Source organism: Protopterus annectens, chromosome 16.part0 (assembly GCF_019279795.1).
Source record: "Protopterus annectens isolate FY-2018-M chromosome 16.part0, PAN1.0, whole genome shotgun sequence".
Taxonomy (NCBI): Eukaryota; Metazoa; Chordata; order Ceratodontiformes; family Protopteridae; genus Protopterus; species Protopterus annectens.
Genome location: NC_056750.1, coordinates 332,463,336 through 332,489,107, shown reverse-complemented (window position 1 = coordinate 332,489,107; position 25,772 = coordinate 332,463,336). Strand labels below are relative to the sequence as shown.

General features: G+C 38.1%; 1 protein-coding gene across 6 annotated transcripts in view; it reads right to left on the bottom strand.

Annotated features, from left to right (window-relative positions):
* The window catches only part of CRAT (carnitine O-acetyltransferase), a 475,040-nt gene extending 465,629 nt beyond the window's left edge, over positions 1–9,411 (bottom strand). The window contains exons 1-3 of one of the 6 annotated variants that reach the window (XM_044058287.1): positions 9,305–9,389; positions 6,784–6,969; positions 3,470–3,748 (exon numbers count right to left, since the gene is read on the bottom strand). In XM_044058287.1, coding sequence (XP_043914222.1) covers positions 3,470–3,748; positions 6,784–6,840 — 336 coding nt within the window. In that variant the 5' untranslated portion in view covers positions 6,841–6,969; positions 9,305–9,389. The other 5 variants (XM_044058289.1, XM_044058290.1, XM_044058288.1 and 2 more) reach the window with 5 other exon arrangements.
* Positions 9,412–25,772: the final 16,361 nt, after the last annotated feature.

Genomic DNA, 25,772 nt, shown 5'->3' with positions numbered 1-25,772 from the left:
CGAGAGGTGCTTAGTGTATGCTTGGGGGCAAACGTGTGTGTTCAGGAGCAACATGTTGAAATTTCTATGCTATTGTAGTAGTACTTTTTTCATTCACTCTCCTCTCACCAAACAGAGCTGGGCTACATTTCTGGGGAAGGCAGGTGAAGGCATCTTGTACATGAAAGCATTACAGCTAGCAAATGTGTGATGACATGTTGGGGCTGTGTATTTGTTCAACAATCACAAGCTGAAATAGTGAAATGTTACTGTAGCTCTTATATTTTTCATTCTTTTCTCAGTGAGAAGTTAGTGTATAGAAAGGTACTATCATTTTGGGAGCAAAAAATACATGAGTGCAAAGGGCAGTTATGGTTTATATGGCTTTTTGGAGGGCAGCATCCAAAAAATAGCAAACTTTGCCATTATTACTGTATTTTGCATCAACTTCACAGTCAGAAGTGATGCAATATCCTAGTGGACTGTGCCCCTTCTGAGAAGTATGTCTATTTTGTACTCAAATAGGTTATTAAGAATACTGATTTTTTTTATTGATGTGGATTGCCTTAAGGGAACTGAAATATGGTTTCTTACATAAACCTAACAAAATCCAGCATTTCACAAGGGTTTTGGGCTTTTGTTGTTATATTTAGGCAATGTATCTAGTTTTGACCTTGGGGTTCTTTGACCATTTCTTGAAAAGTATGTTTGAAGTGCTGTGCACTAAATCATCATTAGACCAGAATAGAAAAAAAAATAAAATTTTTTTCAAGATCCAGGTCTTCCTGTATCTGCAAAGTGGTGTACTTGTATGCTACTGCTTATTACAATTTTTCCCCAATATGCTATTGCTTATAATTCTTCCCCATTTTTCACTGTCAGCATACCTGAAGCTTGGGCACAGTGTAGGAGGTGGCTGGGCTGCATTCATTCGAGTGTATGCAGGCAACGTCATTGTCTGTTTGGCTGCAAGTAGCATTATTTAATTAATTTTATTTATTGTTAGTTGATCAACTCTGGACTTCTACATGCAGTTATTTTTAACAGAGCTACTGCTACAATTGTCTGCTCTAGCTCTGCTATTACTGTGCTCTAAGAGCCAAGCCAGACCCTTGGCTTGGTTCTTCTTCAGAAATCACAGGCTTGCCCAAAATTAATGGTAAGGATGAAAAGGTCAGCTGAGAAGGAGGAAGGGCAGAAAGCAGCCTAGATGGTCAAGCAAGGAAGTGAAAAAATTCAATTTCCAGAAATGATAATGTTACTGGCTAGACTAAACTTAAGAGTTATGCTGCACAGTATGGATTCATGTATGAAAAAGAACTCACAAGACTTTAAAAAGCAAACAACCTGTATTCAGCTGTGTACATTAATTCCATGTTCATCTTCCCTTTGTTTGGTTACAAGACTACTTTTTGAAGTTAGCAGGTGTGCATTAATAAATGAAGATATGGTAACCAATGAGTGGTTTTCTTGCCTCACACCGCAACAGCACTAGAACTTCTGCAGCTGCAACACAATGGCTGCCGCTGCCAATACATGTGCATGCAATGTCAAAGCTGCAAAACCTACAATGTAGGTGACATATGAAACCTTACTGACATATGATAATCAGCTAACAGGTTTTTGATGCATTTGCATACACAGCTTGTTTGTGTCTTTCGGCTTTTTCCCGGTTAGGGGTCGCCACAGCAGATCTCCGGTCCGCTAATGATTGGCAGTAGAGTTTTTGTGTGCTGGCTTGCCGGGCTTAATGCACAATCTTCAACGAAGGAACGCCCGTTCACGCATGCCGCCACACAGAAGACGCTCTGAGAATCGAATATTACCTAAAAAAATATACTGACTGCAGGTGTAATTACTAAAATGTAACCTATTTAGAATTTAATTTTTAAAATCCACTTTTCAGTACCTGAAAATAATTTCTTACAGCCTTATTTCTGTTAATGTGCAAGTCTTCATTTGCCCATTACTGGTATAGTTACAACAAAAATTGGAACCATAAATCACCACAAAACACGTATACAGTCTCCTATCTGACGTGCTAGCAATTTTATACTTTTAGAAATCAGCAGCAGTAAAAGGTGCATTTTTTCAAGTTACTTAAATTCCTAACCGGCTTGGTGCTGGGGCTGGTCCTTTTTGGCATCTACTTCTCTGAAGTCAAGGCCATCATCAAGGGTTTCTGGCTGACCAAGTCTGTAGACGATTGCAGACTAGCCACAGTCATAGAAAAGACACAAATACTCTCCAAGGCAACAAGACAGACCAATAGCCAGTACCATAGCCATGGTCTAAAACTTAATGCCAAGAAATACATAATAGTGCCCTTGGGAAGAATGCTACCCTTGGAAACTTCCACATTGATAACACATTCCCAAGAGTAGACCCAGTGGTCAGGGATTTGAGAATGTATGTAGCTAGCAACATGGCATTTGATCATCAAGTATCTATGGCAGTAAGAAAACCATTCTATCCTGCGCAACTTATAAACAGGGGTATGGCATCTAGGTCAAAAGAAACCATTTTTCTGCTGTACTCAGCCTTCATGTGACCAGTCTCCAAGTACAATGCCCCCTGCAGTATGTCCCTGACCAGGCACATGCAACGACTTGAGCAACCACAAAGGTTCCTCACAAAAGGATACAGGGTGTAAATGACATGTCCTCTGCAGACTGCCTAAAAGCCCTATCCCTGTACTTGGTCTCCTACAGACTGCTGATCCCACTCTGATGGACAGGTTGTACATCCACAAAACAAACAGCATTGTGATTACCAATCTAGGAACCCAAACCTCATCTGCAAAATAAATAGGACACATTGGAGTGACATGAGTCTCAGACTACCTGTTCTCTGAAGCAGGCCTCCCATTCATGTGAACCACAGTTGTTCCCTAATCCAATTCAAGTATAACAACATGGACTAGTGGATGGGGAAATCAGAAATTGACCCCTGGTCTGGCACCTATGTCTATTAGACAGACACAGCTTGTAAATGCTTGACAACTCATGACGAAGCCTACATATACCCCTAAAAATAGCCCCAAGGTAAAAATATCTTCTGGCATCATTAACTCAATAATCACCTATATGCCCATGTCTGCAATCACTTTCAGCATAAAAGAATAACCCTCAAGACCATAATGTTTATATTTCAAAACTGCTTTGTGCTTCAGAAAAAGTTGCTTGGATGTCAAGTTATTTCCGATCACTAGAACTGTAAAAGTTAAACCACATTTTTTTAACTTTCCATCTTTTGTCTCCAATATGAAGGCTTTAAAATTTAGTCAGTCAACTCAAACAACACACAATACTCAACTATTTATTGCTGTGGATTTCTCCTGAAAATACTACATACAGTTTCTGCCATAATTTTGGAGGACATCTGAAATTAAGTCAAAAACTTCCCTCTAGGGGCATGCAATGAGAGAATAACTTGCCAAATTGTTTGTGTACTTTAGATGATACTTTTGAAAAACTGTCAAACTACATACCCAGTTTTCTGTTTTCCTTGCTCTTCTCTCCAATCCCTTTTGTAGTCTCTCTCCAACACCTCCTGGTTTTCCAAATTCTTGGACAAGTTCCTGAGTATGGTTCCATTCTTCCTGGCTAATAATTGGCTTCAAAGCTAGAAGATACCGCTCTAAGGTTTGCTTCAGAGGAGGCACTGGCAGATGTGGCAAACCCTCCTGGTGAGCAAGATACCGACCTGGAATCTTTGTTAAAGATACAGGCTTCACCAGACCAACAGACCTCAGTATAACTGGTTTTGCCTGCATATATAAAAAAAATTCAATGACAATTACACACATGTACCTACAAGCACAACTGTTGATTTTATACACACACATTATATATATATATATATATATATATATATATATATATATATATATATACACACACTAATATATATATATAAAAACACATATGAGAGAGATGCATATCCATTTATACAGACATACATATACACATACACACAGAGAAAGACAAAATGGTAACATTAGATTCACTGCAAATGGTAGTACTGCTGAATTCAGGAGCACACACACATTTGTGTTATGTATATATATATATATATATATATATATATATATAAATAAAATAGCACATCAAGCAACTGTGATATACATATAGAAAATTACACATCCATAGTAAGCAATAGTGTGTAGTAGCAAGTAAGAAACTAAAAAACAAAAAAAATGAAAACAAAGCAACAGCAATGGGAAAAAGCACAACATCCGTATAAACATTGTACATGGATTTATTTTTATGGTTTCAAATGGAAAGATGCAAGAAAGTGTCAAAACTCTTTCCTGTTATTTCCTGAACACAAAAAAGACCCACACAGTGTAAAGTAACCATTTGTGAGAGATGGTAGTGGGGGGAGGAAGAAATGAGTCAAAGAGAGAATGGCATTCTGATTGCGATCTCAAGGGAGAGGAAGCAATATGGCACTGATTGAGAGGGGGTAGCCAACAAACTCATGGACTGAGGGAGACTAAGTAAGGTCTGTCAATTTTCAAATGTTTTAAGTTTAGCATGAGCTGCAGAGCATGGAGTAAGTGATGTCTATATTGAAAAAAGTCATTCTATAATACTGATCTACCACTTATAAAATTCATTAATGGGAATGTAATTCAGCCACTGATCCATATTCACTTAACTGATAGACAGTGGGGACAAGAATGGAAAAAATTATCAGTCCCCTCCCAACCAAATGGTTAATTTATTCCCGATCCTGGGGGCAAGGGACAACCAGGAGGACCATTTAGACAGCCACCAGAGGTTGTTTGAATTTTTTCTAGTTTCTGGCCCTACTTTATGCGCACTTGGTAAAAGACTAGGGAGGGGATGTGCAATGTGCTAATCGCAGAGGACACAACCTGAAGTGAGGGAATGTTCTCCAAGCAGTCCCCCCCCCCCCACACTTCCGAAGCACTTCAATTGTTTCTCCAGTCTCCACTGGAGGCACAGCACCACTTGTGTGCTCCCAAGTGTACACTATCTTCCCTATCTACCAGGAGAGGCAAGTGGATGAGATCCCTTTACTCTTCCCCCACCCTACCTGGCTCCTCCAGTCCCAGGGGGACTTACTGAACCCAGTCACCTGGATAGCAGTAAGGGCTTCTTGCCTCTGTTACGGATAAGGTTAAAGAATGACACATTAAGGACATAGACACTTATGCTAAAGAAAAAGGAAAATATATATGCAAACTGTACACATTACATCAGAAAGAACAGAAGAGAAAAGAAATTAAGTGGCTTCAAAATCAGGACAAAAACGGATGGCTGGCTCTTTGTGAAACCAGCAAAATCCATCAAAAGTGAATCTGTCAAGACAACTTTACCAAAGGAAGAAAGCAGAATAAGTAATTTTCTTTAGCAGGAAGGAGAAGCAGTCCTATGTTAGGATTGTGGCTCCATCTCCTAAGTTATATAACCAGACACCGCCACAACTCACAAAGTACAACTGGTGCAGTTTCAATACTCAAGTAAAAAAAAATGTTTAGAACAGTGTATCAAAGCACCAGCACATACTTGATTTATTCTTCAATTAAATACCATAAAAAAACAAATATGCTGTGTTTCATCACATTTTCAAAACAAAGGAAGACTGAGAAGTAAGACTATTACAACAGAAGGAAAACAGAGGAGGTTTTACTTTAAAATGGGTACTGCAATGATAAAAGGAATGTGGAGATGAATAACTGGCTGTTTTTCTGTACTGAGGGACTAGAAAAGTTCATACTAGTACACCATGTGTATACAGTCTGGAACTTGATGAAAGGAATGGTGACATATGGTATAAAATGTCAGCATGTAAAAGGTGCAGATGTTTGCAACTGAAGTAAGGATGGGAGGCAAAGATTACTTGAAATCCATTTTATTTTATTATTATTTTGTAAGTAGCAGCATGGACTAGAAAGCTGTGTACTGGTAAAAATGCATCTGCAGGCATCAGTACTATGCTTCTACCAGTTGTACTTTCTACATTTTTATGTTTGCACAAAAACAACATACCAAAGTAAATTCTAATAATAAAATGGAAAGAATGCAAAAAGGACAACATATAGGTAAACTGGGGAAGGGTAGAATACAGGAAGAGCAACAAGCATGCTAGAAAAAGAGATACAAATGACAAAACAAGAAATAAAACCATTAAACAAAAAAAAAAAAAAAAAAAAAACACAGCCTACACAAAGCAGAATGGGAAGGAGAGTAAAGAACATTAAAAGGAAAATGTATAAATGAAGCCTGAAGCATTGAGTGCAATTCTGAAGATACAAGTAAGCAGAAATCAAGCAAGCCAAAATTGTGGGGGCAAACAACCAAGTAAAACAAAATAGGGATAAAAAGGCAGTGTCCCATCTTCAAGAAGATATGATGAAATGGGGAAAGAAAGTTAGGGGGTGGTTTAATGGTTAAGGTGTTTACCTCACAGGCACAAGGTACATTATTTCATTCTCACATTTGGTCACGGTCTAGTTTTTGGATTAAGCATGCAATAGTCAAAAAGACCGATTGATCAGTGAAAATTTGGCAGAATCTGGTTAGTTACCATTCCAAGTCAGTACTATACAACATGCCACAAACATAATGCATGATCAGATCCTTTATATGTTACATATAAATATTCCAACATGATTCACAAAATTAAATATATTAATTTACGCATTCACTAAAATACACACACATGCCTGTACACTCACTTTAAAGACATCAGTATGACACAGCAAAACAAGTACATACATTTTATGGGGCACATGCAACTACATAACTTGAATTTAATGCTGAATCAAAGCACCATAAAAAAATGAGGCAGCTGCCTGGAGATGATGGCTGAAGTTAGCTGAAGACTCATGGCTATACTGGGCAGTCAACTTGAATTCTGGAAGAAAGTTGATCAAGTAATCGAGTTTGCTTTTCACTTTCAGTCCTTAGCTTTGTGGAAAATGTCTTTGCACAAGGTCATATGCAGGACGGATTCTTACTATTGGCAAAATAAAGCAAAGAGAGAGATTGCAAGTGGTTAACATGAATTAAAGCTACTGTCAACTTCGATGCTCTGTTATATCTCAGAACCCTGCTTACTACAAGTATCTCCTGACTTTTCTCTGAAGCAGATAGTAGTTCAACTTATCAAAAACACCCCCTGGAGGAAATATAAACACTGAAAAGTCATGCTAGTTGTTAACTGTCAACAGCAAAAGGTACCTCACGGCTCCATCATTGGCCACCTATTCCTCCTTTGTCAATAGCCTCCCTAATCAAGACACTAAAACTTCCTTGCATACGCAACGGATCCTTTTAATTTACAACTTTATACCAAACCACTATTCCAATCCATCGTAAGGCAATGTCCATTACCTCCTACATAACAAACATCTCATTCTAAATACCATCAAAAAAAAAAAAAAAAAAAGGTTCTTCGGTACCCCCATCTTAACTCACTTTTCTATATCAACAACTCAACCATAAAGACAGTTAATGTCTTCAGTTATTTGCCACTAAACCCATTCCTCTCCATGACCAACATAGTGATCTGCTCAAAACTAAGATGAACAAAACAATCAATCATTGCCCACTATCACATTAGAAACACAAACTGCTGTGATAACGGGTATCTTATTTCCTCAGTTAGAATATTTCATACTACACAGCCTACTTTTTCAGGAGAAAAAAACTGCATGATCTACAAATCCTATCAAACTGTATCTGTACACACGTTACTTTCCCACTCTGTTTTAACACAACTGTATATTCCTCTCCAAGCCCTAGAAAGATCAGATCTAAATCTCCTTACCATAGTACAGAAAACCATCAACACCCTTAGCAGTCCACAACTCATGTCAAGATTAAATGTCCCCCTTACTTATAAACTATACTCGCATACCACCAAGCTCACCACCTCTGAACATGCCCATTTTCAAACCTCAGATCCTTCCCATTTGTTAAAGAATTTAAGCTAAAATTATATCATTTGTTTACTAATTCAGCTCACACTTGCATCCAGCATAATATAATAACCCAAGTAATAGGCAGTGACATTGTAGACATGTACTATGTTATTCTACACTTACTACCACTACAAAGGGTTGGTCTATTTAGTGTGCACAAGGGATCCTTTGACTGGTTGAGGTCTGCTGACTGAGGTAGTGGAATGAACCCAATCATTAAGTTGAATGGAGGAAAAATGAGAAAGGCATGCTGTCCTGGTAAATGCCAATCTCTAGTCCCACCATCTGAGGACAACGGGGAAGGGTGCCATATCTCACCATCACACAGACACCTTCGGGCTAATGGGGTTCCGTTATGTAACTATTTAAAATATGCAATTTCATAGCAGTTCGCTAAACAAATACCGAAGACCAAACCACACAAATCCGAACCGAAAAAGCAAACTGATTTTTTAAACCTAGGAACACAAACTGCCGTACTCCAGAAAATACCTGAATTTTGACAAAGAAATTCCACAAATGCAAACGAGCATTTTAAGTTAAAAAATAAAAAAACATCTTCCAGCCACATGCCAAATAACTTAATGCATGAATATGAACTTGTAAAAGCAGACAACGGCCACCTGTCGCTTGAAATAACTGCCCTCGGCAAAATTAATAATATGAGCAGCTGAAATCCTACACTCCACCCCCCCCCCGAAAAATATAGTAAAAAAGTAAACAGTGAGACAAAAAAAATGAACAAAAGACCGAATCCGTCTAATATACTGGAATGTTGACAGTTGTCAACTTCCTAGTACTTTTCGACAGCTGTGAAAAGCTACAATACACACACACCACACAACCGTGTTCAGTAGTAATTGACTATCAAATTTTCTGACAGCGGGGATGGGGTAACAACTCTTTATTCGTACCGTTATCAGTGTTGTATAACCCCGACAGTAACTACAAACACGCACGTTTTGGCATTCATGCTAGCGACTATGCTAATCCAAACATTTTACTAAGAAAGCACAGTACTCAAATGTCCAAAATACAGCTAGAAAACGCCTGCCTGACTGTAACCTTTCAGTAGTTGTTCAAGACAGACATCCCGTGAAGTGAATAACTTAAGAATAAATATTCAGAGGGCTTATCACTGCATAACTCGTTATCACCTTGACAGTACGCACTAGGCGACTAAACATTTCACAAGTCCCAAATAATCTGTGCAAGCTTTCGAAAAGAGGAACAAAAATAGGACTGAACACTCCATTCAAGTATTTTCTCTAAATTTACATTTAAGTTAACTCGCAACAATGCACACACACATCTCCAACAGACAACTCAACCTTTCCACCAGGATTGCAATTCAACACACACGATTACCATTCGGAGTAGTAGTACCATCTTTTCCCCCGGACTGGCGGACCCGGAAATACGTCTTAGTAAGTCAAGAAGGTGACTGTAAAATGAGTAATACATTCTTATTGGGTTTGCCTTTGCCGTGAATTTACATGGATATTTTAAACAGGTGCTTGGAAGTTGATATTTCCATTTGCCATAGTTTCATATTAGTGATACCTTCGTACAATTAACGATAGATCACCGCTTACGCCTGTATGCAAAAGTTTCTTCTCAGGTGGCTACTCCAAAATTCAATTGTACATGCAGTATTTAAAACAGTACTTGAGAAAATAGAATAGCAAGATAAACAGGTTAAAATCTGGAATTAAATATGCTGATAACTTCGTCACGCCTGTAATGGACAAAACGTAGATTCTTGATTTCAGAGGTCTACGGCATAGCTCTCAACCTTCCATCTCCAAAATGAGGAACACTAACCCTCATAATGTGGAACAAATGGGCAAAATGTGGAACATATACTAATAGCTTACTAACATCTTCAACTAGGAAGGCCATAGGATGGTTAAATATGCTGGTTTTACTTATAAAGAAGATCTTTTAATGAATTGATATGATCAATTTGTATTTACCGTGGATTTCCCTTAAAGAAATTCTTAACACTGAATGTGTGACAAACTCTTTCAATGTGGAACTTTGAGGAACATTAACTTTTTAAGAACCCAAATGAGGTACAGTCAGCATTTTTCAAATCAAGGTCATGGAACTTTTTCACCGCCAAAAGAATAATTGTTATGGCATTTCCCCCCTGAATTTCTCCTAGAAGCATTTTGCATATCTCTCAACTGTCCAGATTTTCGCCTCATAAAATCTGTGGTTTTCTGACATCACTGGGATGATTTAGGGATTGAAATCACTAAATAATGATATACATTTGAGTTTCAGACAGACTTCATATCTTTCATAATATGTTTAACACAACCCCTGTTACTCTAGTAACTTTCTACATTTATTAGAGCAATATTTGGAATCTGTCCCTATTTTTGGGCCTTTGTCCACCATTTTGTCAGACTTTGTCCAGATTTCTTGCACTAAGAGATTGAGACATATGTACTGAAGCCAAGGTATTTTTACCACAATTTAAACTGCTTCTTTAGAGACAGGGACACTCCTCAAAAATGCACATCCAATCTGATACATGCATTATTGTGAACATGACAATTTATTTTATACAAAACAATAGTTGTGTTTAGGGCTCCTCGATGTAATATGAGTCATATTTCAAATAAAATCCAAAACATTATTTTCTTACCCTCCAAAAATGAGATGTCTCTTGTGCCACTGTCTCCACTAATGAAGGAGTATACAAATATATATTTGGCAAACTTTTGGTTAGAAAATATTGAAACCGGTCAAACTTGGATGCAGTATTTACTTAAAGAACCAATATTTTTCATGTTCCAAACATTTGTCTTACAAGTTTATTGCATTGTAGTTATTTCTTCAGCCTACTTCACCACATGCAAGACAAAATGTTTACACCACAAAGTATTTTGAACTTAACTTTGCATAATCGCTCTGCCAGAAATTAGCATTTAACTGCTTTATTAAGTCTGTTTCTTATATAAAGTAATATAACACAAGGGCTACCTTCCTTTTAGCTCCAAGTCAACTGTTGTAATACCTACATTATACTATATTTGTTTGTCTGTCTGTTTTTCAGCCAAGACAGAACTTTTCTCTAAATGATCTACTTCAAATTCAGCTGGGGAAAAGTATATAAGAAAGAATAGAATCAATTGCAAAATATATGTACATCTTAAAAGAAGAAATACAGAATAGCAAATACAAATAAGTAGACATCATGCAAGCATTTTCAACCAATGAAATTGTATAACTAAGCACATTTATGTAAATAAATAACGGTGCTATAATAATATGAATTCAACTTAGAACAACATGTATGAAGCTTACTTGTTTCATTTTCAGACTCATTTGTGTTAGGTCTAGGTTTGTGTTAAGATTAGATTTAAGAGCTAAGATGAGATGGGGCAAACAGTAAGAGAGAGTGGTGATCCAAATAGCAAAAATTACATTTGAAAATGGTTTAATTGTGGGATGTGGTAGAAAGTGAAATGAATATAAACCTTACATAGGTTCATAAGAGATCACTGGGCTATTGACCGAGAGGTAATTTTAAGCCTAGCCATTTTATCCCAATGTAATACCATAGAAATGCTAGTCAATACCAAAGATTGTATTTAGTGATGACTGCCCATGTCCAGGAGGGTTGTGGGCGCTATCCCAGGTAAGAATTTACAATGTCCCATCCATTCGTCCAGGTTCCTGTTGAACAGGGTCATACAGGTGCTCTGTTTCACACAAATTGGTAGCCTGTTCCAAAGATGTGTCAGTCGCTGGGAAATAAATCTGTCCCTCCAGCATGTCCTATTTAGGTCACAGGTCATATTTAGGTCCCTGGAATGGTTAGCCCTAGTCCCATTTGATTTATGGATATGCAGCAAGTTCATTAGGATTGGGTCTTGGATTGCTCTGTAGGCCAGGCATAAGTCTCCCCTAAGAAGTCTATATGATATGTAGTATAGTGACAGGGACTTTAGTCAGTCTGTGTAAGGCACATGCTCGAGCCCCTTAATCTTCTTTGTTAGAAACCTCTGAGGTCTCTGTAATTGCTGCAAGTGTTTAGTACAGTACATGTCAAATGGGGCATTATACTCAATTATGGGCCAGATAAGTGCAGAATATATGGGGATTATAACTTCTTTTGCTCTCGAGGTAATGCCTTTACTTATCAAGTGTGCTACGTAGAAAGCTTTCCTTACTACAGTAGATGCATGGTGGTCAAAGTTAAGGTTGCAGTAAACTTGTGATCCCAGGTCCCTTACCACTTTGTGGGTACTTAGGGTATTGTTGATTTGATAGTGTGAAGGGACACTGTTTGTGCCAAAGGGAATGATGATACATTTCTTTGCATTCAGTTTGAGACTATGACTAATACATCAGTTGTTAGTCTGCTTGAGACCCTCCTGGATTATACTGACATCATTTGGGGATTCAGTGATCACACCTAGTTTGCAAACTTTGCAGCCACAACCTTTTAGTTTTGACCTGAACCTCTGAGAAGTATATACCAAACAGCAGGGGGACCCAGCACTGACCCTTGTGGCACCCCGCTGGTAACAGGTCTACTAGTTGATGTGGAGTTACCCACTTTGATACTGTGTGCTCAGATTGTGATCCAGTCGGCAACCCATCTTAAAACGAAGGGGTTTACATTACTTTGCTAAGTTTATCGGTAACGCCTGAATGTGGGTTTGTGTCAAAAGCCTTTGCCAAGTCAAGGTAGGCTCTGTGCACAGATTTTCCCTCATCAATGGCCTTAGTCACACTTTCAAAGAAATCCACCAGATTTAACAGGCAGTATCTGCCCTTCACAAAGCCAAACTGGGTAGGATCCAAGGTTTGGAGGTCACCTATGTCTTAATTTATGAGGTCCATAATAATACATTCCATGGCCCTACAGATGAGGCTCGTCAGACTTACGAGTCTGTAATTCCCCGGGTCTGTTGCTAGGGCATCTTTGTGGAGGGAACAACTATAGCTATTCTTCATTCCGCTGTGGTTAGTCTATGATTGAAAAGTGTACTTAGTGGTGATGCTAGTTCATGTTTTAGCCTGATTAGAAGACAGCCTGGTATGCCGTCTGATCCCATAGAGGCTGTGTTTTTTGCCTTGGACAGGGCTTTGAGGACCTGCTCTTCAGATATGTAAGGTGGGGGAAGTTTGAGGGAAGGTTTGTTGTAAGTTAGGAGAGCATAAAGGAGTGAAATGTTTGCCAAACCTATCTGCCTGTAGGTTTGCTATCTCTGTGGGGTCAATGTGTGTGATACCATTGGCCACTAGTTCTGCACATGCTTGGGTCCTACCCTTTAGGTTACATACGTAGGTGTAAAAGGCCTTATGGTTATCCTTGGCTGCACTTGTTAAGTTTATCTCAAAGGAGCCCTTAGAGGATTTGACTTGTCTGATCTGCCTTTTGAGGCTGAGGAGGGCATTTTTCCGTTGTTGGGGCCTTGCCTTTGTTTTCTTGGACAGCAACTTTTTGAGTTTATTGTAAAGTTTATTGGTGCTGGAGGTCCACCACAGCAGCTTGTTTTTACTTGGGGCTCTGGCTTTGATTCTTTCTGGTACAACCGAGTTTATGCATTTATGCAAGTGATTGTACAGGGCTTTAGTGTAAGCCTCCAGCTTCTAGCTTGGGGTGGTTCTTTGAATGCATTCATATCTTCACCTAGGAGGATATAGTTTGCCTTGATGAGGTTTTTTAGTCTGATTTTACCCTTTGTGAGTTCTGTTGTTAGTGCCAGCTCAAAGGTGACTGATTTGTGGTCAGTTTTAACTAATGAGGGTCCGACAGTTGCAGCAGTGCACCTGTTTGACATGTTGATGAGGACCAGATCTAGAATGTTTGTTCCTCTTGTCAGGGTATGGATATTTTGTTCTATGGCATTTGAATTAACAAAGTCAAGGAACTTTTGTGCTAGTGAGTTAGGGCTAGGGTAGGTTTCCCAGTTGATAGCGGGATAATTGAAATCCACCATAACTAGTGTGTTCAGTAAAATTTGGATTGTCTCCAGTTTGGACAAGTAGGCTTCATGGGCATCATGACCTATGGAGGGGGATCTATAACTAGCTATGGCTTGAATAGGGGTCTTTCCCACCATAACCTGGAGTAACTCCATGGAGTTGTCCAGTCTAACTAGATGGGAGGTAAATTTATTTGTTGTATAGACTAAAACACCACCTACTTTGGTTTTCACATGTTCATTTTGCTGTCTAAAGGTGTAGAAGATATTGTAGCCTTGCAAGGCCAGGGTACTCTCTGAGACCTTGAACCAGGTATCTGTGACTGCAAAGACATCTACATTTTCTAGTGATAGAAGTGCTTCCAAGGAGTACAGTTTTTGGTTTAAGCTCCTAGCATTCAGCAACATGACCCTTATTTTGCTCTGATTGGATAATTTCACATCTGTAATGTTTTCACGACCTTGCCTAAAAAAGGCACTACAGGGGAGGAAACAGCCTTTGTTAGCAGCCGAAAGCCTAGAGGTGCCATGTGCAAACCATCACTGGCAAAGCAGCGAGGTTTGTCGACCATGGTTTCCCAGGCTGACAGGAATTGGATCCCCTTTGAATGACACCAAAAACTGAGCCAGTTATCGAAATTTATCATTTTTTTGTTTATACTGTGGCATTATTCTAGGTGAGGGTAGTATGTGCTCAAGGCTAAGGACATACCCAGAGACCTCAACCATCTCTCTCTTCATATAGTCCAGTGAGGTACGCCTCAGGTAATTCACACCAATATGAACTATGACAGTGTGTAAGATACTGAATAACTAAATGATTTCTCCTAATGGCAGTTAGTGCAGAGGGTTAAGATGATAAGCTACTTCCTGTGGTACAGGTTTTTATTCCCTCAGCCATCATTTGCCTACTGTGTGACCTTGAACAAGTCACTTAACCAGATGTTGCTTTGGTGTAATTGGGAATTTGGGCTAGGTTCCTTGGTGTTCTCCTTGACTGCATGCCTAGTAAGTACCTACAAACCTATGGATTAGGGTGAGATTGTGAGCTATTATGTTTAATGCAGGAATATTTGGATTTTATGTGCAAGTGGGCTTTAAGTCTGGATCTGAATTTAGAGTAAACGTCCAGGTTTATTATGGTACATGATATGGTGTCCCAGATTTTTGGGTATAATATTGAGAAACAGCCTGCAGTAAAAGCAGAAAGATTAAAACTCCACATTTATTAATGAGCTGCTCCTTGCAACCTAGGGCACGGGGCTGGATTCCTTCCACTTTTATTTGCTTGCTGTGTAACTGAGTAAATAACTTAGCCAGAGAGTGAAGCAAGGTTACGTCTTTAATGGGATACTTCTATCCAGTGGGTTACCCAGATAACAAGTATATAAAAAATTGGGAGGTTGGTGCAAAATCTTTTTATTAGGGAGTGTATGAAGAAATGGTTCACTGCTGGAGAGTGACCATAAGTTCTGTTCTTTCTCTTTATGTTGGTCTGACTTAAAAGTATGTGAATGAGTCCTGTTTAAGGAGTTTAAACAGGAGGACACCTAGTAGAAGGGTAGGTTTTGTGGTGTACATAAAGAGTAATTATTAGAAACTAAAGCAGGAGCTGCCATGCACTAAACATCACTGTTAGAAAGTCACTGCATCACAAATCAGTTTGCATGTTTTATTTGCTGTTATGTAAGATGTTTCATGCACTATAAAGCCAAATAAATAGAAAATGACCACAACAGTTAGTGTTCATGGAGTAGTGCTGTCCCAAAAATGAATGCAGAAGTATATAGGGTCACTGCTACAATCAGACTAATAATTATTTGGTTAAGGCTTGGGTTACATGTATTACCCATGTATTATAACATCCTAGGCAAAATACTACAACCACTAACGTTACAAAGCAGCATGTAATTTGACAACTCTGATTTCCCTGTCATGGCAAATGTCAGTATTTACATGCAAAACTTAGACCATAGAGAACAATGTATGCCTAGTCATTGGCAATAAGGAAATTGTTTTAGTGAGAGTTTTGGTTGTGATGGATGACTTTGAAAAGGCAGCTGAAGATGTCTTCCATTCCAAATTTGACCTTAGGACATTCTGACTTATTCTTGCCTATAATTAAGGATATTAAGCACTTCATGGTATATGAGACATGGTAACATTTTCTTCATATAAAACTGGTGTCTTTAACATGTGGTACAGTGACTCTTATCTGCAACCTTTGTTTAGTGTATGCTGATGTAGTGTATGTCACCAACAAAGTTTTCATTTCAGGATCTAATATGTTGAGGAGGTAAAATAATGTAGTTTCAATAATTGCTTAATGTTTTCTACTAGGGCATGAGTATGATGGATGAGTACTTTTTGCACTCCTTTTTGATACTATCCCACTGTTTGCACTTTAATGTTACTTTATTTTCTTTCATGTATTTGCTTACTTATACACTATATTTGCAAACTACTGTACGCTGTATATTTTTCATGACTTGTGCAGGATATTTTTACTGACTATGAGTAGCTATACATTATCCTCCTTAAGCAATTATTAAAAATGGATCTTATCTATCAGTAATATATCCGCTGTGGCTGGTTTCAACACTGTGTTCCATTTTTACAGTATGCAATGCCGATTATTTTCTGGACACAAAACATCAGCCTGGCCATCAAAGAAACCACAATACCCTCCAGATCATTCTGTCTTGGCTAGATGACACTATACATTCCACTGATTATTTCCAACACAAGACTAATACACTATAGGAAAATGATGTAATGTCATGCTGCATTCATACATGGATTGGGATTACAGTTGTGTTAGGCTATATACTGTTTTCTCCTCCAGGTATGATATGCAGACAGTGCTGTCGTCTCCTATTACCACCTGTCCTGCCATGCCATATCTTCATATCCAGATGCAGACTCAGATCCCCAGGTTAATGTCTACTGCATTATATCTCCCAAATATTCTGAAGGATCCTACACACACTGCTGTACTCTGGTGATGCAACTCTGACTGAGCTCACACTATTTACCTATTTATTTGTCTTTGCAAGTTCAATGGTTGAGTGGCAGGGCCCTCTTTAATGACATTCTAAAGTGCTGTGACATTTTATTATGACCCAGCAATACACCTCTTTACTCTACACAAACCATACTGAGATGACAGTGCAGCTACACGAGGCTTTCATGTGTGAGCTTCACTAGAGATGTGAGCCAACACCCCATATGAACTCCCTCACTCTTTATAAAAGCAAAATCTTAGTACTACAACATTACACAAAAGGTAGGTACTTCTATTCAATTCCATTAAGTTTGAATTCTCTGAATATTCAGCTAGCTGAAACACACAGGTCAAAGCCCTGGCTTAGTGACACCCACAAAATAAGTATTTTTTGCAAGGGGACAAACTCTTGCACCTCCCCACATATACACATACTCCATTGCTTGTATAAACTAACTATATATATATATATATATATATATATATATATATATATATATATATATAGGTTTACTATCAAAACCGTTGAAATTTATATGGTCTAAAGTTCATTGATCGACCCATATGGTCAACACATGAATATTAAGTTGTTCATTTGGTCGACAGGAAGTGCATGCAAATTACCTGTCAACATTATGTTGACAGCAGGGCCAGGATATACCCTTGTCAGCACTGTTGTGTGATTTTCGGAGTTGTAATATATAAGTAGTAAGGGGTGTGGGAGGGTGAAGGGGGGGCTACAAAAACACTACTGTCAGCACTTCAGGTGTTTTTCGACCATTTAAACTTTGACATTTTTTTTCAGTATTTTGAACGTTCGGTGTAAAGACTGTGTGTGTGGTTGTATGTGTGTATATTTTATGAAACTAAAACCAGTGCAGATCCGGACCAAGAACAAAGTGAAGTATATTCAAAGGCTCAAAAAGGAACGAAACAGTCCAAAATGTCTTAAATAAAACTTACTTTAATGGAAAGAAAATAAAAAATTAAAAATTACATCAAGTGCTTTCGCTTGGGATCATACCAGGCTTTCTCAAGATAAACCATTATTAAAAATTCAAAACTTAAATACCTTCTAGTCCAAATCATGTGACTAGAACACCAATTAGTAAAATATGCAAATTAAATATTAAAGCAACCATCGATTCCTTCATTTAAATAAATTCATACAATAAACTGCAAACCAATAAGGTTATACTAGATATTTAAAAATTTTTTTTTTGTAATACAATCCATATTAAAACAAGTACAGCAACCCTGTAAAACTACAAGCCAACTTGTAATACCTTAAGGCAACATTAAAAACTTGTGAAAAATTCATGTGTGCCTTGAGAACCATTCAAAGATTGTAGGTAAAAAATCTTCTGCCCATCATACACAAAACAGGCAATAGTTAAAAAAGTTATTCAAAACAAAAACATTCTCCATGTTGGTAAAATAAACAACACACCCAAAAAAATTATAAAAACATGAAAATCATAACTTAGCCCTCCTCAGCTTTAAAACACTCATAATGCTAATACTGTCATTCAAACCAGGGGGCTTAGTTGCATTGTGTGTATATTTTATATATATATATATATATATATATATATATATATATATATATATATATATAAAATCCTCAACAATTGCACAACCATGGGAAACCCCACAAAAGCTGAATTATGCAAACATAGAAACAGAAACTATATTCACAGTAATTTCTTGTGGGCAGTGGTCATTTAGAAACTGAACACAAGTTTAAACTTCATTCTCCATGCACTTCAATAAATGTAAGGTAAACTGTAAATTGTACAAAGTTTTGAGTGCATGTGTGATACAGAAGAAAGACTTGGCAACTTACTTCCATTTCCTCCCTTTGCTTTGCAAACTATGTGGACAATAAAGGCTGGCCATGGGGTCCCTCTTTTCAGTGGTGATTTTGAATGTTTCTATGGTAAACTGAAAACAGGGTTGTGAACAGGCTATGTCCTGTCTTTAACGTTCAATTCACTACAGTAATAGACAACACTAATTGACTTCTGTATGCAAGAAGTGCTCTTGTTAGAAGCAGTATCCTCCAGTGTCACTGTGCCTTCTGAAACAGTTCTAAAACTTAGACTAATTGTCTATCAAATATTGCATCAGGGCCAGTAGTAGTATAGTATGCACACATTTTTCCCCTTGTACTCCAAAGATGTGATAACATTCATTGTTCATATCCACAACAAACTGCACCTCAAAGACAGGAAGCACTTCATAAGCAGTAGCACCTTGCAAACCAAGCACTGATTTTTTTCTTGTACCCTCTACTCACCATCCACTGTCTCCAGACCCTTGTCAATTTTCCTTACCTTTTGTTTTGTGTTTGCCCTTAACTTCTACCCCCCCACCAGTGCACAGCATACAAGGACATCAGGTAAGCTCATGTTCACATACCATTTGCACATTTTAGTAGGAACAAACCACCCGTGCCTCTTCAGCTTTTCCACCTGAATGATGGAACCTCTCCACCTTTTCTGGGGACCACTGCCAAGCAGGAAGTAATTCAGCATCTCCCTACAGCAGAAGAACTGAGCAGAGCCACTTAATTTTTCCAGGCCTGCTGGCTCTCAGATAATTGTTTACTATTCAACACATGTCAAAAGCATCACAAATAGAAAAACATTTCTTCTCAACCAGTGGAGCAGCAACCAACACCAATTTCTGATACTTTACATTTTCAGGAAAAGTAAAATAAAATATTGTTGTTATGATAGTGTAGGTCACACTGAGTCAATGAAAAAATTTAAAGATGAAATCTGCTAAACAGTTTATGTTAACTAGGAGATATTTATAAGGAAAACAAGGACACTCCCCAACTTTTCCCATGTATAGAGTCCGACATCTAGATGCATCTAGATTCATTTATCTTCTGGTGGAATAGCAAAAGGGATAAATGGCATTCCTTCTGGGCAGGCTTCATATTGATAGAGTCAAAAAAAGTAATTGATTAGAAAAATGAAAAATACACCTCCCACATAACTTAAATTCTCTCCAGTGTTTATATTATGCTCTTAGCATATCTGAAATAGCAGACTCGGTCAATGTACTTTATTTGAAATCACACTTGGTCCCATAATTTTCATGTTTGTTATACACCCTTTTTCTGTATCACACACTCATCACATTTACACTTATGGATAATTCAGAGTTGCCAATCCACCTACCTCAACTTTGGGATGTGGAAGGAAACCCAAGTACCTAGAGAAAATAAACACAGAGGGAAGACATGCAGACTCCTCACAGAAAACACCCTGGTTGAGAAATGAATGGGAAAACCTCTGTCTTTAAGCTGACAATGCTACTTGCTGTATTACTGTAGCACTCCCATTAGCATCACCTGGAATTATACTACACACAGATCCAACTGTCTAACTGCAACCACAGAAGGTTGTGCTATTCCTATCCAAAAAAGCTCTTAACTATATCCCCATCATCTTCTCCTACATAACTTGAAAGGATTGTTATCCTGCTCACCTTTGGGACAACTACCAAGCTACACATATGTACAACCTATCACAACCCCACACATAACTCTTCACCTAAATTTACCTCCTTACCTGATGCCCTCTTTGCCTAGTGCTGCCCCAACAGCTATATTCTGCTTGGTGACCTTACATTTGATGGGTTTGATAAAAAAACAAACAAAAAAAAACAGATTTCATCAAGCCACCTTGTAGTTATGAAAACTCAGACCATAAGAGAAGCCACCCCCACCCCCACTTCTGGACATTATTCCCTGATAGGTGTAATTCTAAACAACATTCCAAATATATAACTTTCTCAGAACATTCTTCCCAAGACATTCATTGACTATTGGCCCGTAATTTGCATATTTTTACTCAGTCTTTCAAAAAAAAAAAAAAAGAAGAAGATATAGTCATTTCCATATACCATGCAACATACACTCTGAAACCTGCTCTTGCAAACATTAAGTAATCACCTTTTTGTGTAGCTATGCAGAAGCTAGTCTTGACTGCCCTAATTTATTTTAACATTCTCCTACAAAAGAAAAACTCTGTAACATGCACATAAATGTAGATTCCAAGGCAGCCAGTAGTCAACCAGTTAACACTGTGAGAATGAAGGACAAAGCATGTGGCATTAGAAAACTACAAACAACTCCATTCTCTAGCAATTATTTCAAAAACTTAAATAACAGGATGTTTTAGGAATAAAGGCTGCTTAAGTACATTTTAGCTGGACTAAGTAAAGGATGCCATCTCAAAAAATAAAATTTTACTGGAAGTAGCTCAAATATTTAATAGGACACAATCAAACAGTCCTAAATTTATCATCTCAACCCATCATAAATGCCTGCAGCCTAAACTATTTCTTTATTTTCACAAATGTCCTACCTCCTCCGTCCCCACAAAAGCCAATCTCTTGACAGCTTCCATATGCATGCACAAAGTATACATCATCCTGACAAGCCTCAAGCATTTGCCTCCTTCAGCTTAAAACCACTAAAAATTAATTCATTCTTTAAACTTCTACAAACTGCAGACTCTCAAAACACCCACAGTAGCAGTAACAACTTACATCCAAAATTTATAACAAAAAACAGGCTCGACCACAGGTCACCATCTGAAATTCATTTTCAGTCTTACCTTTAAAACCGGGTTAATCCATTCTGATCATAAAACAACTTGCCATTCCAATTTCCAAGAACCAAAAACTTTCATAAGTAGACCACTGCTGACCCATAACTCCAATGAATCCCTTAGCAGAAATCTTCAAAATGTTATTTATAAACTCATTCTTGACTACATTTTTTTAGAATACATAGCATGGCTTCCATTCAATTTTTAATGTTAGCAGTGCTCTTTACCTGGCCACAGATTACTTTTTATTTCAACATGGAAAAGTCTCTCTACAATGGTGCACTTTTTGTTGATATAAAGTGGCCTTTGATATTGTGGACCACTCCCTCCTGCTAACCAAATTCTCCTTTCTAGGATTTACAAGTTCTGTCATCCAGTGGTTTAAATGATACTTACATAACCAACTCATTAAAGTTTTATACAGATCAGAAATCTCTATCTGCCCCACTCTTACACATAGTATACTACAAGGCTCAATTCTTAGCTCCATACTATATCATAACACCATTAACAATCTTGACTTGGATCATGCTGGCTCTGTGTTATTCAGGGATAAAGTCCCACATGTGACCCATGTAACTGGATTTTGACTAGTTTCTCAGGTGCTAAATGCTGTGGTAGGAGAGGATGGGAATGAATAGCTGGCACTTGCATACCCATCCTAGGGATATGGTACAGTGGTTCCAGTCACCTGAACACCACCATGTATGCAGAGGATAACACTACAATAATATGGCCAGGACCAAGGATTTGAGTGTGGTGATCCCAAGCCACTAATGGTAGCCATTGCAGCATGAAAGTGGAACCATGCCAATGCAATGGAAGGGTACAGCACACCTTGTGGTGATGCACATTAGCCACGGAGGTTGAGTTAGGCCTTTAATAGAAATGTCCTCCTTGTCGTGATGCCAGTGACAGCATAAAACACCTCCATAGCTTAAGCTGGCAGACTTTAAAAATTCCCCCGCAGTCTACTCTGCCAGAAATACTGGGTGAGTAAATTGGTGTAACTAAGAAAATTATTTTTTTGAGCTGTGATACAGAAATGGAATTGTCTAGACATAGTAATGCATTTTTGAGTTTAATTCTGGTGGCTGCCAAAAAAGCAGTTACTAGAAAATGGAAGTCAAAGTCTAAACCAACCAAACTAGAAGTAGTGAATACACTAACAATGGGAACTGTGGCAACACTATACGAGCTTTAATGGAAAGCAGGAATTGAATGAGCTGAGTAATCTTTTACTGACAATGACTGTATAGAATATTAAGTGATATATAACGTATGCAACTGAAAATATGTTAATATGGTTTATTTTCAGTTATATAAATGTATGATTGTCTATGTCGTCAGTGATAATTCAGTAAAGATGTTTGTTGTTTAAAAAAACAAAAAACACCTAAAGGCTGCCTGGATGATGACTTCTCTGGTTGGCTCTCACTCCTTTATGAGGATAGAGGTATCTCCTGTCTCTTTTATGCAGGGTGGTCTCTATTTGGGCCTTTTTATCCCATTGAAAAACAAAACAAAAAAAAAAAAAAAAACAAAGGCCCTGAGATTTTGGGGCAAAAAAATAAATATATTTCCCATTTCCACTAATAGTTATATAAGAAGACTTAATTTGTGTTTGAAATATCTTATCATTATATGAAACAAGAAAATAGTTCATATGCTATAAAAGTAAGCTTTTATTTTGGCAAACAAGAGAAGTTCAGTCCTTTGCTCTGGCTGTGAGCATAGTTTGTCCAGCAAAATCTTGTGTTTTCATGAAAGAACATAGTTTCACTATGAGCATTTGAAAAGGTGGCAATAGCAACCCTATGTGGCAAAGCCCAGTACAGGTAAATTAATCGGTTGAAAACACACTGCAGAAGACTCGATGGATGACAAGTATGGCGGCAAAATGAACAAATAAAATCTTCCCCCAGGCTCCCAAACTTAAACACTACTGTAACCACTGCATATGCAGACAATATAATTCTTTAAAAAAGGCAAAGGCTGCACTAAGATACAGCCATCTTTGCAAAACTGAGTACGCTTTGTCTTTGGGTTCTAAACGGTGAACTCATTGTAACCTCTCAAACCCCAGTCTGTGGTATTTGGCACACCACAACATTCTCAGATAATCCCACCATTCCCCTAATAGATGCATGCCAGAATCCCATAGCCTCTGTCACCTTCTACAATACCTAGGAGTTATCCTTGACAGTTCCCTAAACTTCCACCTACATGTTGACAACACTATTGCCACCAGTTTTACCCAGTGTTGCAAATCTGCCTGATTTTTAACTTTAAGCTTAAAATAACTCCTCCATAGGATCAATCTCAGTTTGTGATCTGCTACATATTTGTATCTTTCATTTTTTTTCTTGGCAGTACAGAGAGCTTCAAACCTTTCAGCCACCAAGTTGTAATCTTTCTTTTCTTTCTGTGTCAGGCACAATGCTTCTAAAGCCCTCAGCTGAACCTTGCTCCAGTGCATAGAGGGTTGAAACCCTGTCTACACCCTGAATGGTTATAGCACTATTAATGCCTTGGGTGTTGGAGAATCTAGGTGGGGGACCATGGGAGTGCTCATCAGATGCCAGCCTGCCTATTCTGGTGGGGGTGGTGGACCGACTTTCTGGAGTACGGTCACTCACTGGAAAGAAATGGCCTGCTATGCAACAGATGAAGAAAGACTTGCTCCTGGATCAGCCAAGCCATGTTTGCATGGACACCTTCATAGAGCATGTGCAGGAATGTACAATACCACAGTAGAAGGCATTGTAGGCCCTCACATCTGCAGGCATGGATGTCAACCGCTATGGAGGAGGAGGAGGAGGAGCTAGATTTAAAATTAGAAAACACATGATGGCAGCCTGGGTAATAGCCTTCTGCAACTGTCTGTTATCCCCACAGGAGAACAAATGGTTGGACTGACTATAGGAAGGGGTGGTAGGTAGGCAGGCAGTGAGGATAAAATTATATATGAAAAATTAATGCATCTGAACAAGTCATAGTCACAAACAGTTCAAATGTCCGTCACTTATCTTGAGAAGTAAAGGATGAACTTTTTTTTAATTGTTTCCTTTGCTCCTTATCACTACCCATTAATTTAAATTCCCTTGGATATATGAGGTACTCTTTCATTTTCCACTATACTATTGCTACTTGTTCAGACCCACATTTGCAGTAATAAGTCTCCTTCAATTTGCTTTGTTCCCATTGTAATAATTATTTAGTGCCCTCAATGCCACTAATTGTAGTATTGTCAAATTTTAAAAAAGACATACATCTTTGATTACAAAATCAACAGACAGACTCTGAGGGTACATTAAAAAAGATCTAGAAATAATGTCAGACAATAAATTAAGCTTTGATCGGTGTGTTGCAAACAAAATCAGAAAGGCTTACTTTGCTGCATACCTCATAATTCAAAAAAAAAAAAAAAAAAAAAAAAAACAGTTAACTACAGGAAGTCACTTCATCTCTGTATGCCTCACCAGTCAGTCCAAATATTATATATTGTCACATTCTACAACCTAAAAACAAGCTACCTGATGCAGCTCTGGAAAGTTCAAAGACTTGTGAAAAAGAAAACAGGTGGGTTGGGAAACACGAACAACTCTTGACAGTCAACAGGAACTACCTGTGAATTCTGTATCTTATGGATTTCTTACAGGGAACCTGTGCTCGACATACAAAGCCATATTGTTGGACTAAGACCTGCTTTGTAATGTGCACCCTAGATTGCGTGAAAGCAGAACTAGCAGAAGATCCAGTAAATCATTGCTTAAAATGAACATTAAAAACAGAAAAAAGAATGAGACCGTTTCATTACCCCGTGTTTTCCAGTGCTTTGAAATAAATTGCTACTTAAAGTTTAGGTGATATTATTTTAAGAATAGAACTGCAAATTTACATTCATTAAAAGTAATTCAGAGAACATAATTTCAACTTAGTATTTCAGTACTAGAAAAAAGGTCATGGGCATTGTGTGTGTGTGTGTGTGTGTGGGGGGGGGGGGGGGTTACCACAATACCCCTTGGACTTAACTCCAACATTGCACAGCCTCAGAGAAAACTGGAATGCTTGTTTGGACAAATAAACTGAGTCTCTTGATTTCTTAATTGTAGAGTAACCTGCTTGATGAACACCTCTTTGTAGAGCTGCCAATTTGAAATTTACAGATTTGAAGTGTGAGATTAGACCAGCAGTGATTGCAAAAGATATGACCTCTTAGTAGACCCTGATACATATATGTCAAACGTCTT